The sequence below is a fragment of the Copidosoma floridanum genome, unplaced genomic scaffold (genome assembly GCF_036245765.1).
Source record: "Copidosoma floridanum isolate Cflo_tuat_1 unplaced genomic scaffold, Cflo_Japanese_pri ptg000019l, whole genome shotgun sequence".
Classification (NCBI taxonomy): Eukaryota; Metazoa; Arthropoda; class Insecta; order Hymenoptera; family Encyrtidae; genus Copidosoma; species Copidosoma floridanum.
The window spans coordinates 13,226,435-13,240,944 of NW_028321896.1; the positions used below are offsets into that span (position 1 = coordinate 13,226,435).

The following is a 14,510-nucleotide window of genomic DNA, read 5'->3' on the forward strand; positions in this document are numbered from 1 at the left end:
TGACAATTTTAAATATTTTAAGAACTATTTAGATTTAAAATTTAAATTTTGCGCCACCAGCCTCTGTCGATAACTGTACATACACCCACACACACACATTTTATATTGTTTATTTAAAAACGAATTAGAAAAATCCATAATCGCATGCACTAGAAAGCAGCATTATTTATTATTACTGTGCAAAATTTGGAGTTACGTGAATGAACTTGGAAAATTTCTGCTCTGATTTTGTTTAGTTTTTAACTTTCGAAACGTACCCAGAATGTCACTAGGTCGCCTCCCTCTCTCTTAACATGTCATTTACGCCTCCAGGTTTTCCGGGTAATGTCGACTGTCGACAATGACCAGAGATTAGGCAGTGATAATCTAATTAAGTGGATGTGTGTTTGTGCAAAATATTTTTTTTTTTTTTTTTAATCTCTCGAACTTGGCCACGGGAGGGTCGAAAGAGAGGCTGCTGCTGCCAGTGCTGACATGGCTCTGCGGAAGGTAAAGGGTAATTTCGAGCGTATGTTCGACAAGAATCTCACGGACCTCGTCCGCGGGATCAGGAACAACAAGGAGAACGAGGTAATTGAGAGCTAAAATTTATTGAAAAATTATTTTTTACTCTGACCTTTCATACATTTCATTTATTTAAAGTATTGTAACTGTAGTTGTTTTGTAAGAGGTTAAACGCGTTATGATTTTTAAAATTTATGTAATTTTTTTTCTCCTTGACGAATTCTTGATATGTACAGTCCGCTAAACTTGTGACAAAGTAATTGAAATATGCAAAATAAAAATGAAAAGATATATTTCTTAATTTTGGAAAATCATCTTCCAAAATTTACTATTTTGACAATTTTATGACTGATCTGGTAATTACTTAATAATGACAGTTCACTCATTTGTATAACTTTTTGAATCCTTAGGTGTTTTCCTTAAATTTTTACTCCTGACTCTAATTTTGAAGTATTAAAGTCATACTTTGTATTGAATAAAATATTGAAAACATAGAACAAATTTTCTTAATACAGTAGTACTTTCAACTGAAATTTTTATTCAGCAATACTTTTTTTCAGGCAAAATATATAGCTCAATGTATGGAGGAAATAAAATTAGAACTCAGACAAGATAATATAGCAGTTAAAGCAAATGCCGTTGCCAAACTTACATACGTATGTATTGAAAATTGCTTTTATTTAATGCATAGTCAGTAATTATTATCTTTCTTTTTTCAATCCTCAGCTGCAAATGCTTGGCTACGATATTAGCTGGGCAGGTTTTAACATCATTGAAGTCATGTCTTCTTCCAAATTTACATTTAAGAGAATTGGATACTTAGCTGCTAGTCAAAGTTTTCATATGGAGTCTGAGGTATGGCCTAATTTTTTTACAATACAATTTCCTTATAATCTGACATGTTTACATTCTATTTACATGATTATGTATTTTCAGTTGTTAATGCTGACAACCAACATGATTCGTAAGGACTTGAATAGCTCCAATCAGTACGATGCTGGATTAGCTTTAAGTGGATTGTCATGTTTTGTAAACCAAGACTTAGCTAGGGACTTAGTTAATGATATAATGACTTTATTGACATCAACAAAGCCTTATTTAAGAAAAAAGGCAGTTTTAATGATGTACAAAGTGTTCCTTCGATTTCCTGAGGCGCTAAGGCCAGCATTTCCCAGACTGAAAGAAAGACTGGAAGATCCTGACAGCGGTGTTCAATCAGCTGCGGTTAATGTTGTTTGTGAATTAGCTAGGAAAAATCCTAAAAATTATCTGAGTTTAGCGCCTGTATTTTTTAAGTTGATGACAACTTCCACAAACAATTGGATGCTCATCAAAATCATCAAATTGGTAAGAATCGCTTTTAAAATTCAAATATTATAATTTGTTTTATAGACTAATTAATTATTTCATTTGAAATATTTTTATCAATTTTTTAAAATTAACTTGAAGCGTGGTTTTCATTGTATCAAAGTATAGATAACTTTATTGCTTCTTTTAATCACATATTAAGTAACAATTGGGTTTAAGTTGATTTTTAATATGTATTTTATACATGTAATAATGGTCCATCAATTTTATTTTATAATTCTACTGTTAAAAATAAGCTGAGCAAAGTGTTTTCTCTTGTTTGCGTGCTTAGTTTTCAACGATAACGCTGATTGAGCCAAAAATGGGCCGACGGTTGACGCAGCCTCTAATTGACCTGATATCAAGGTTTTGGCACTAATTAATTTAATTTATATAAGAGTAGTGCCATTTTTTTTATACACGTAAATTTTTTGTATAAAAGCTTTTTTTTAGAGATTGCAATTACTTTTTACCATCCACGTTCGAACAAAACATTATTTGTGCATAAGTGTACCACAAATGCTAGTTTTCGCAGAAACTATTTTTTTTATACTTACAGTTTGGCGCATTGACACCTCTAGAACCTAGGCTTGGCAAGAAATTGATAGAACCGCTAACGAATTTAATACACAGGTACTTTGAATATACATTAGATTCTGCTGCTTTTTCATTTACATTATTTCTTTCTAAAATTTAATTTTGCATTAGTTTCGTAAAGTGTCAACACTTATCAGTGCCAATAGGCGTTACTTTTTTGCTTTGTTAGTCTTTCATACGCAATAGATTTTTTGTATGAAACTTTTAGAAAAACAATTTGTTAGTTATCAAATAGTCTAATTATAGAATTAAGTTTATCGAGAATTAGGATAATCTTTTTTGGCTTTGATTCAAAATTCTTAGCACCGAAATTTTTTTAGCTTGGTTTCATTTTTTCTCTCCAAAAGTTAAATGTTTCAAAGTACTGCTTATAACTTTTATTACAATTTATAATTTTTAGCACTTCTGCTATGTCATTACTGTATGAATGCATTAATACAGTCATAGCTGTATTAATATCCATATCTTCGGGAATGCCAAATCACTCTGATTCGATTCAGCTGTGTGTACAAAAGTTAAGAATACTCATAGAAGATTCAGACCAGAATCTAAAGTACTTGGGGCTATTGGCTATGTCAAAAATCCTTAAAACTCATCCAAAAAGTGTGCAGGCGCACAAAGATCTGATAATGCAGTGCTTAGACGACAAAGATGAGAGTATAAGGTTGCGAGCTCTAGATTTATTGTACGGCATGGTTTCCAAGAAAAATTTGATGGAAATTGTACGAAAATTAATGGTGCATATGGAAAAAGCTGAAGGTACAATGTACAGAGATGAACTGCTGTCCAAAATCATTCAGATATGCTCGCAAAACAATTACCAATTCATTACCTACTTTGAATGGTAATGATTAAAAAGCCACTTTAAAAGTGAAGGGATTTATTGTTCTTCGCTCAAATTTTTTTTTTTAAACAGGTATATATCTGTACTTGTTGACCTGACTCGCATGGAAGGAACTAAGCACGGTAAGCTGATAGCGATGCAATTGTTGGACGTGGCTATACGCGTGCAAGCTATTAGAAAACATGCCACTCAACAGTGTGCGTTATTACTCGAAAATGCGGGTCTGCTTGCGGGTCAACCAAGAGCTACCATGTCCGAGGTGCTATATGCCGCTGCGTGGATTTGTGGTGAATTTTCTAGGTTTGTTTTACACTTGAATTTTCTTATTCATACTGTACTAGAAACTAATTTTCGTAACGAGTATTGAGCTTTTTAAAACAATGTCGTCTTAGTTCTGAATTTTTCAAATCAAAACCTCTATTTGTGGTCATGGAACTGTATTATTTCCAGTGAGTTGTACGATCCACTGGTTACTTTAGATTCGATGCTCAAACCTCAAGCATCAAGCTTGCCTGGTCACATTCAAGCTGTATATGTTCACAACATTTTAAAATTAATTATCGCCATTTTAATGAAGGGTGATGAGATTAACGTAGCAAAGGAAGAAGTAACTAACTATTGAGACTACATTTTTTACGTGTCTAGCAATATTTATTACAATTACACAATTGTGAAAATTACTTGTAGATGGTTGAATGGAAAGAAAAACTAGCAACGTTTATTTGTAGTAGCGACTTGGAAGTACAGGAAAGATCGAGTTCTGCTGTAGCTTTACTTGAGTGCTTGATAGAAAACCCAAGCTTAGCCAGCGAAATGTCGGAAGCTTTCGTTGGCGAATTGAACCCAGTTGCCCCTAAAGCTCAAAGAAAGGTATATACCATTGACCTGCGATTTCGTATTTGTATGTTATATAAAAGTAAAAAAATTGTTTCATCAAAGGTGCCAATACCGGAAGATTTGGATCTCGATTCTTGGATCAATGATCCTCCTTCTGAAAGTTCGGATTCCGAGGATATGGATATGAACGAAATTTTTGTTAAATCGGAAAAATTCAACGACAATCATAGCAAGCGCCAGTCGTATGAACCTAGCACTGAGGAAATAGAACAGAAACGAGAAGCAAGAAAATTAGAGCAGCAGAATAATCCGAACTATTTGAAAAATTCCTCATCATCGCATAAGAAAATTAAGTTTAACGATAAGTCTGGGAACGATGACGATTATGAAAATATTCCTATTGCCGAATTAGATATTCCAGTGTCGTTAAAAGTAAACGATTCCAATAAATACTACGATATGCATAGAAACAGTGAAGGACGCAAATATCGTAACAAAACTAACAAGAAAAAGAAACATAAGAAGAGTAACGGCACATTTGTTAAATGTTTTTATAAGTTTTTAAAATTGTAACATCGAGTTTTATTATATAAAGTTTTTCATTGCAGACAAGAAGTGCAGTAGCTCGGAAGATGATGACGAAAATGCTTATCCAGAGCAATATGTAAATAAAGGAGTCGGAGAATTACCACCTGGAGCAGCGTTAAGCGACAGCGACGATAATGATTCAAAGGATATCAACGATCCTCACAGAGCACTCAATATCGATCTTGATATACCTTTGCGAGAAGATGAAAGATTACCCGTCGTTCAACATCGAACTCCAGATACTCATGCTATTCGTAATAGAACTGATAAGACTGTCAACCTAGAAAAAGTAATTATTATAATACTCCATCTAAATAATTATGTTTTTTATGTTTAACTGATGTATACTTCTCGAAAGGGCCATAAAAAGCAAAAAAAGAAACATAGCTCCAAAGAAAGTAAGGTAAAAACTGAATCAAAAAATAATACAGAAGTTGACTTGTTAAAAGTTGATGATTTGGTGAAAGATCGAGGTAATCAAGAGGAATTAGTCGTGAAACAAAAAAATGTTGAAAGTAAAAAAACAAAACGTAAAAAAACTAAAGGTGTAATGAAAGAAAAGAAAGATCCAACTTACGAAAAAATCGGTAAAAAATCCAAAAAAAGCAAGAAAACTAAAGATAACCAGGGTTACGAAGAAACTGCCGGAATATCGACGCCTTCTAAAGAAATTTTGCCAAGTAGAGAACTCAATTTTGGTATCGAAAATAATATTTCTAACCAACGGTCAACCTCTTACAAAGAGTTAGCTCAAGATAAGACTATTAAATTACTTTATGAAATTCAATCGCTAGAACATGACACGAGTAAGATCGTTTTATTAATTTCATTTGTTAACAAAACCGAGAATGTTATTAAGGAAATGTTTTTTAACGTTATGGACAATTCAACTTTGAAATTAGAGCGGAGGGTATGTTATCTTATAGTAAATTATACATGATACATTTTATCAGCTTCCTTTTTTTTCTAACGAACTGTTTGACCTTTGATTTTCAGGTAGAAGACGAGTATGGTATAAAAATGAATTTCCAATTACTTCCTTTGGGCTCTGGTGAGGCGTATATTTCCATTTTGGTGTCAGAAGTGACATTTACTCAAAAACTTCGTGGCTTACTGACATATATGGTGCAAGGCCCTGACAATACTATCCAAGAAAAACTTGATTTTACATTACGTTTTCCTTGTAGTAATTTTATTGTAGGCCGAATTTCACATAATGATATTTTAACGGAATTGTTGAAAAGCGGTCAACTTTCGCATAAATTAAGAAATGAAGTCACTAACTGTAATGATTTCAATAGCGTGTTGAACGATATTTGTAATCAATGTCATCTTACGCTTGTGGAACACATTGATGACTCGGCTTCTTTATATGGCCAATCTTTAAAGGGTCACCACATATGTCTTTTAATCAAACAAAACGTAAGCTATAATTTTTTCATATTGGTTTTGGTTGGTGAGAAACTATAAATGCGCTACTCATTTAACAGACGAATTTTTTTTTAGTCCACAACAAATACGTTGGTTATAGAAGGTAAAAGTGATAACAACTTGCTGCTATCGGAAATTCTCAACGAAATAGTAAAAATGTTGACATGAAGATTTTAAGAATATAGATTTTTGTGATGGCTATTAACACATGAAGTCTCAACATAATTTTGAAAAAAAATCAACGCCTGGCATGTTTATACTGTAGACTAAATTACTTTCCTATTGACTTATACCTATAAAATACATAAACATATTCATAAATGAGCACATGTGAACATATGTGTTTAATGTAAGAGAGCGCGTAATGTACACAACGCTGTGTTAAAGTATAAGTGACAATACTTTACAATTGATCCTTTATTTCAAAAATTTTCATTCCATTGAGGTAAATGTGGATCTTTGAATGCTGTGAATATATTGTTTGTTACATGAAGGGTTATTGGCAATCTATGCACTTTTGCAAAAAAAGTTTTACAAAAATGAAATCACGTATTACTAAGAGATCAAATGCTTATATATAAACAATTTATAAATTTAAAATAAAATAAATTTTTATGAATATAAATTTTGTCGAGTAACTTATAATTATTTTATTTCGAAAGTTGTATGAAAATATTTTACATTCATCCAGCAACTTTCTGCAACAGTAAGATTTATTTATTTGTTTAATATTATCATATCGATTACTGTTTCGTATTTTAGAATATTATTCAAGAAAATTTTTATAGTTTTTTTAAGTGCTAATGTACTTTAGTTTTATTTTTTTCAGTTATTTTTAGATGTTATTCGTACGGCTTGTATTAAAAAAAAAAAAAAAAAAAACAAAAAAAAATTATTTTACATATAAATACCGATGGAAAATTTTAATAATTGTAACACTAAAATGTACACTTATATTTTAATCCTTTGAACAAAATAAAAAAAAAAGTTTCGTAATAAAAATAATTTATTTTCGGAGTTCACTGCACCCATATGAATCAATTTAACAATGTAGACTATTTGTTGTTTCTGAGACATACACTAAACCGCGACTTCCTAGTCATACAAAAAAAATTAAAAAAAACTGGAGGTTCCCATACTAATATACTGATGCCACCTTAATCAAAACAAGTCATGATTTAACGTCTGCACATATATAAAAATATAATATAGGTACGTATTTTTGGTAATGACCAAGCGTTAAAGTCGCTATTTGACATAACGCTAATGTTTGGCTAACGATCACATAGGTATAATATAGACGCGACTCCAATTACCGATAAAGCCAAAATAAGTAATTGCTTTCAATCTCGAGTTTTATATTGTTTTTTTTCAACATGAACTCATCCATCAAACTTTGTAATCCGAGTGGCTTGTCCGTATATTAAAGTTTGATAGTGTACATTTTTTTTTCTATGCCGAACGGAACATTCCCAAAAGAAAATCATTTTGTTACAGCCAAAATTTAAACCGTGCAAAATAAAAATGTAAAAAAGCTATAATTGGTGATGCTGCAGAAAAAAAAAGCCCGACCATAAGTAATAATATTATGTACCAAAAAAAGTAGGTAAAGAAAAAAGAAGTCTTCTTTCCTTGCCCTGGCCCCCCTGCTCCTTTCCAAAAACCAAATATTGACAATCGTATATAGGGTATCTCTCCCCCTCTGCGTTCACAATTTTTTTAACAAGTATATAGGCGAGGCGGTGGCAGCTACCCCCCTCCCCCCTCCTTCTTTGATCTGATGCTCCAAATTGTATGCGAGTCGACGAAGACGACGGCTACAGTCGTCGTCCTTTTTGCTCTTATCGTAACGTAAAAAAGTATACGCCGCGGGCGCGTGAGCACTGCTGGCCGAGCTCGAGAGCAGTTCGTACTTACCGAGCAATAGTTGTACTTATATACTGTACCTTCCTAGTGTGTCTTTTCATAAAACCTTTATAAATCATGTAAAAAGGATGTGCACACGAGTAAGTTGTTGATTATTCACATTCACTATACAACCTGGAGAGACTGGAATCACACGGCTTCTATACCTGCGTGCACCACTGCTGGATGCCATCATGAGATAACCGACGAGTTTCGTTAAAATAGTTAAAACGATACGCCAGTAGGTGAGAATAACCATGTATACTAGGTCCTGGGGAACGTTGTGTGTGTGGTTTTGGCTTACCGATTTCTGGTCTATATATTTTATGTAAATGTACATTCCTTTTACTTGAATGGCAAAAATGTTTTTCGGTGAATTATGTACGTAAAAATATTTATACGTATGTTACACGAATTTTATTGTCCTTAAAGCTGTAATGAAAAATAATTGTAACCTATTATATTGAGAGCATATTATAATCAAAAATATTTTTGTTTTGGAGGCTTAGGTTACACATTATTTTTTTTCTGTAACTCATACATATGCGTGTACGATGTGTGTATATAAGATTCGCATTACCTCCACCTTTGCTCTCTTCACACTCTTTCAGCGGTTACGTTACGTTATACGTTGTTGCTTTTTTATTTGCTACCTCTCCCACACCTGTCCGAATACATTGTTTCTATCATCATTAATTATTGAAGTTGTTGTTCGAATTGAGGATAACAAAGTAAGTACCTGTTAGAGAGAGAGAAAAAAAATGTATGAATGCATATAGGAAAAAATAACTCGGTGAACGTGCGAATAAAATATATACCTTTTACTTTACTGGCGTGTTGTAATTTTGCAGAACACCCAACTGCATAACATATTGTACGGATATAATTTTTTATTTTCACGTTTAGTTTGCTAAATCATTTTCGTAATAACTTCATACATCAAATGCGGCGTATAAACTCGGTTTATTAAGAAACACTTACAATTACTTACTGAGATATCAAATTATATATCGTATTGTATCGATGAAAAACAACATATGATTTAAATCACAACAAACAGTTTTGTGTGACACTGCAAATGACGAGTACTAATCTAATTAATTTTATTACACTCAAACAAATTATAACAGTATTTCGTGTAGAGATCAAAAATCCTTATCGTTACTCTATACATATACACATATTATAGAAATAGATCGCCTATAAATATATAATGTCCTATACATTTAGGGAAGCTAATTAATTTTTAATTTATTCCGTATAAAAAATTGTATTTTAGCAAAATTTCATGGATAATTTTTTTTTTTTTTTTAAATTATTAGTTCATTTTTGATATTCTTATTCCATCTTTTAATTTTTTCTTTTTTATACCGACGTAAAATGTACAAAATAGTTAAACAGTGAGGTAAGCAGCGCAGTTAAAATTTTCTTTTTTTATTTTTCGATTTTATTTTGAATTAATTCCGTATCATGACGTATTGCAGGTAAAAAGTGTAGTAACAACGATTCATGTTTTTTTTTATAAAATACTTGTGACATATTTAATCTGTAATGATTGCATTTTTTTCAATTCAATCCCACCATTTAGATGCTATTTTGAAGAGATTTTTTATGTTACCTGCAGTTAAGAGTTAGACCCACGATCCTTTTGATTCCAGTAATCCCATGTAAAAAATATTCCCATCTATTTTATATATACAGTTAACGTTCATTGTTGTTATTATCGCCTTGCTCGAGATTAGATTCAATCAGTCACTATGAAGACGCTGTTGGTTATTGACTCAGATTGGGCATGCAAATAACGTATATATATGCTGTATGTGCTTATTGCTGTGTTTTATTGCTTGTAGTAGCTCTAGTTTGCGGCTCACATCTCAAGTATATTTTTTCTGATGAACTAGCTGCGACTTGAAACTTTAGTGCATTGCGGTGCTGACTACTGAGGATGTATTATTATTATTTAAAAAAAAAATTTTTTTTTTTTACTTAACACTATTGGAGATAAGATACAGTGATTGATTGATGTTTGGCGTGTGTCTGCCTATAAGGATACAAAGCTGCATGATTTCCACGGTGTATGCTTTTATATTCTAAATTTAGATTTTGTTTATTCCATCTTTTGGATGTGCATAGGTTGATAATTGTGTGAGGATTCCACCCAATTTTGATTGGTATTAATATTTTTTATCAATATCTTGCAATTTATTGTGCCTACAATCAATCAATGTAACTATAAATCTTGGTCAGTTGATTTTAAATTGTATACATTTTCATCCCACTTCTTGTTTACTTTATTACACTTAATTTTGTAAAGTTTTTATGCATACCGTTACTGAAGCATTGTAATTCGAGTATTATTTCTTTCTTACACTATGTACTACTCATTGTTTAAATTTTAGAGGTGTAAATAAACCATGAGTTCACCAGTGCCAGAAGATATTACTGACAATGCAGCTGTCACTCGACCTGGCAGTCAGACACAAGAATGGGTTAAATTTGAAGAAGAAGCTGCTGGACCAGCAGCTGCATCAACTCCAAAAAAGCCGGACCATGCAGATATGCCATCGAAAACAAGTGTTCCAGCACTTATAAAGCCAGAATCGGTGACTGTTGATGTCAGTAAAATCAGTAAATCTTTGGATGCAGCAGATATGGAGCAAAAGCAAAGAGAAAGCTACAGTGGAGCTGTATTGGCAACTAATTCCGTTCAAATTAATGTAGACAGATCAGGGCTGAGTAGATCAATGACAAGTGAAAGTCCAGAATCTAACCTACCAAGTTCTGGTGCAGGTGTTTATAATCCAAAAAGTGCCTCGCTGAAAACTATAGACTTGAGAGATGCCTCTAATGGTAGAAACGTTATAAGCACGCCCATCGGCAATATTAGACAAGGTTTTGCAAATGGTGACACCATTGTGACTCTTTTACCAGTTAACACTAAGTGGCCTTGGATAACTCCAGCTAGGTTTCGTCCAGAACTAGTACCTGAAGAGCTCATGGCACAAGGACTTACTGTTAGTATTTTTCAGTTTATATCCGAAAAAAAAAATGTAAACAAACTGATTTTTAAAAATTTCATAATTTGTAAATTTTTTTTCTAATCTTTTGCAGTTAACAGTTGAAGATTACGTATACATAATGGAGCTTCTTGTAAACGATGTTCGATTCAACATGTACAATATTTGCTACAAAAGGATTCTTGTAGTATGGATATTTACTGCATTTGTAGTCTTACTTGGATTATTGTTCTCTGGAGTGACTGGACTAACATTATTTGGTTTAGGAGTCATGTGGCTACTTCTAAATGCTGCTGCCATATTTTTGTGTATGTTCATTAAAATCAAGTTGAATCACAATTTAGAAAGGTGTATGGCACAAGTTAATAAGCACTTACTAAGACACAAAATTTTACTGGGCCTTGATGACAGAGGAAAGATATCCTGCCACAAAGTCAATTTGTGCTTTATTTATTTTGACACAACTGACTGCATTGTAAGTAAAAATAGTTTCTTTGTTTGCATTTTCTAAATTGATAATTTAACTCGTAATATACACATCCTTGTCGTTCGAAAAAATACTTATTTTTATTGAAAACTTGAATTACTTTTTACTTGGTAAACTGCAGTTACTACCGCTATTTTTGTTACGTAAGTCAACAATGAATCATTGTTATTTTTGCTCAGGATTTATGTCTGAGAATAGTTTCTGAAGTTTAAAATATGCATTAAAGAAATCAACACGACTTGCAAATTTTGTCCCCACGAAAAGTGATGCGTTCATATGATCAAAAATTTTTTTTGTGCATCTCATATTACAGAAAAAGCTACAGGAGGTAATCGATCGAGAAGAGCGGGAGGGTCGGGTGTTAGGGAACGACGAGGGCACGCGAACGCGCCGCCAACAAGAGCTTCAGCAGCGCATGGACATCGATGATAGTGACATAGTCATTCAAGGCGCAACGACGACGCGCGTCTCCCGCAAACAGGTTTGTGTGTCCCGTGTAATTTATGTGCCTTCAAATGTATATATTTATTATTTACTCTATTACGTAAAAGCTTCCTTCTCGCATTTTTACACGTTACTGCAATTCTGCTTTTGTTTCCCGTCATGTGTTTACTGTTAAGCGCTCTATAATGATTTTTTTTTTTTTTAATTTTTTTTCTTTTAACAACTTGCTTTGGTTTCAAGTAAATAAATAGCGATGCAAACTGAGTCTGATAGTTTTCAATTTTCATAACAAATAAAACCAATAAGTAACTAAAATTCAAGTATTATATTAAAAAAAAAAAAAAAAAAAAAAAAAAAAAAATTATGAAACTACGTTATTTGGTCATCTTATTTATTTACTGAAAAGCAATAATTTGGATGCAAAAAGGTAGTGCGAGTTTTTCTATTACTTTGAAAAATGGATGTCGAAAGCGCCTCTTATACACGATAACTAACAAAAACCACATGCATGCAAAAATAAACTGATTCAAAATGGATATGAGGAAAAAAATTAAATTAAGAACGCGATGAAGCGAAGCCGACCCAACAAAAATCACCATAACCCAATCTAAAATGTGTATATTGTGTATGTCTGTTTTTTCACACACATATTGAACTGAACGATGGGGAAAAAAAAAATTCCACCACACGCACATCCGAACACCCGCACACACAAACGATAAAATAGAGCAAAAGCGAGCAGGTGTTGTGCCGGTACTCGCAGCGCTGGGCCAAGGACTACTTGCGCCGTCGTCTGGATTGGACGGTTGACGAAGAAGGTGGTAATCCTTCTTCACCCCGGCATCTTACTTCGGCTCTATGCCCCTGCCAATATGTCGAAGAATGGTTGCGTAATAAGAGCCACGTGCAAGGACGCGATTTCTGTCCCGCTTGGAGTAGTTTTCTTCGTGACCAGGGAATTTGAGATAATTTTTTTTCCCCTTTTAAAGTGGAAAAAAAAGTAATAGTGGTACTGGGATGATGACAATAGTGGCGATCGTTGTGATGATGATTGCTATTTACTTTTGCTCCCTCGTCTTTATAACTGTTCTGCTCCAATAAGCTAATAAGCTATAGACAAGAACTGATGCACCTAGCGAGATCTTCTGATGTCAAAACAGCTCAATTACTTTAATTAACAGTAAAAAATCACAGATTTATAATGATGTCTTTGTACTATGTACGTAACTTAAAACGAACTAACAGATTTATTTTAAAAATATTACACACACTGAAAAGCATCCTTATAATATGTAATCTGTCATAAGCCTCTACAATGGCTTATTACCTTCTGGCAGAACCAAGCCATTCCGCATACAGTCTGGTTTACGTATGAAATAGATACTAAAATTAATCTAATGTATCATCGTATGGTCGTTTAAAATAGCGTAAAAAACAAACTTTGAAAGTGTGGTTTCTGCTTACTGAAAAAAACAATTCAACTCAATTCAACTTGAGGAAAGACAAGCACCCTGTACATATATACAGTAAAGTATCCATCCATTGATTGGACAAAAAATGAGTAAGAAAGATAATACTTTGAGAAATTCACTGTGCCGATTCTTGATGTTAGGAATCTAGTGCTTTATTTTTTTTTGCTGTTGACTATGTGTGTACAAATATTTCAGTGCCTTATTAATTAATACTTAAATCAGCACTAATAAAAATTTTAGTGGTTTTAAGTTTATTACAAAACCTATGGTTGTATCTGACTATTAATCATATTACAGTGCATTCCCTCTACAACATCAACCCCTGAGGTTGTGTTCCCTTTTTCAAACAATGTACTGCATCCTTGACCTATGTCCTTAAATTAGTATTATGTATTAAGCGTAATAGACCATATACTTCTCAAAATCCCAAGTCTCTGTACTGGAGTTATTCCGATAGTACCATCTTCGACAATTGCTATCTTTATTATTAATTTCCCACCTGCATCCCTCTTTCTTTTTCTGGAGTGCTCTCCAGGATTACCTTTATAGATTCAGATATCGATTTTCTAAGCCCAAATCTAGTAACTCCACTTCTAAATTCAAGAAAGCAAGTATGTAATTCTTGCTCAACTACTGTTGTTACGTATGAATTTTTGGAAGTTGCTATTTTCTAGTCAGCCGTAGTCGTATTCGGCGTCTTTATCACCCGTTGAAAGAAATTAAAAAAGAATAATTTTCACTACTCACTAAGCATTACATTATTCCCGTGAACAATTCTTACCTGAGGTTTAGCAAGGATCCTACAAATTATTTGTGATTAAAGTAAAACTCTCAAAGTAAGGCATCACTAGCCATTTTATTTTTCTCGTCACCATTAAAACATTTGTTAGTTTTTATGGTGTTACCTTTGTCGTCTAATCGACGATTCCTTGTTTTTTTTTTTTTTAGTGTTGAATCCTTCTTTTAGTTCCTGCTTAGCATTGCTTTTTATTTCTTGGTGGTCAATAGACCCATAATGTCGTTGATAAAGTTGTCTT

At 32.9% G+C, this 14,510-nt stretch overlaps 2 protein-coding genes across 3 annotated transcripts; both read left to right on the forward strand.

The window, feature by feature from the left end:
• The first annotated feature begins 282 nt into the window (after positions 1-282).
• On the forward strand, positions 283-6,786 carry garnet (adaptor-related protein complex 3, delta 1 subunit-like garnet). 2 transcript variants are annotated; one of them, XM_089592925.1, is made up of 14 exons: positions 283-570; positions 1,065-1,160; positions 1,231-1,359; positions 1,441-1,851; positions 2,411-2,484; positions 2,849-3,292; positions 3,365-3,592; positions 3,743-3,899; positions 3,980-4,162; positions 4,232-4,669; positions 4,746-5,006; positions 5,076-5,627; positions 5,714-6,139; positions 6,224-6,786. In XM_089592925.1, the coding sequence occupies exons 1-14, from the start codon at positions 475-477 to the stop codon at positions 6,314-6,316; spliced, it is 3,588 nt and encodes a 1,195-aa protein (XP_089449051.1). In that variant the 5' UTR covers positions 283-474; the 3' UTR covers positions 6,317-6,786. The 2 variants fall into 2 exon arrangements, with proteins under 2 accessions (XP_089449051.1, XP_014217079.2); XM_014361593.3 differs by having other exon boundaries at positions 4,232-4,655; positions 4,738-5,006.
• Positions 6,787-7,998: 1,212 nt separating this feature from the next.
• LOC106645694 (uncharacterized) lies at positions 7,999-14,407 on the forward strand. The gene is made up of 5 exons (XM_089592907.1): positions 7,999-8,298; positions 10,453-11,067; positions 11,165-11,545; positions 11,871-12,038; positions 12,729-14,407. The coding sequence occupies exons 2-5, from the start codon at positions 10,468-10,470 to the stop codon at positions 12,963-12,965; spliced, it is 1,386 nt and encodes a 461-aa protein (XP_089449033.1). The 5' UTR covers positions 7,999-8,298; positions 10,453-10,467; the 3' UTR covers positions 12,966-14,407.
• The last annotated feature ends 103 nt before the right edge of the window (positions 14,408-14,510 follow it).

Excerpts from the sequence above, each read along its gene's own strand:
- garnet (XM_089592925.1), top strand. The coding sequence starts at position 475 with ATGGCTCTGCGGAAGGTAAAGGGTAATTTCGAGCGTATGTTCGACAAG. Across the intron at positions 3,293-3,364 it reads TTCATTACCTACTTTGAATG|GTATATATCTGTACTTGTTG; the intron begins GTAATGATTAAA and ends TTTTTTAAACAG. Across the intron at positions 3,593-3,742 it reads ATTTGTGGTGAATTTTCTAG|TGAGTTGTACGATCCACTGG; the intron begins GTTTGTTTTACA and ends TATTATTTCCAG.
- LOC106645694 (XM_089592907.1), top strand. The coding sequence starts at position 10,468 with ATGAGTTCACCAGTGCCAGAAGATATTACTGACAATGCAGCTGTCACT. Across the intron at positions 11,546-11,870 it reads TTGACACAACTGACTGCATT|AAAAAGCTACAGGAGGTAAT; the intron begins GTAAGTAAAAAT and ends CTCATATTACAG. Across the intron at positions 12,039-12,728 it reads CGCGCGTCTCCCGCAAACAG|AGCAAAAGCGAGCAGGTGTT; the intron begins GTTTGTGTGTCC and ends ACGATAAAATAG.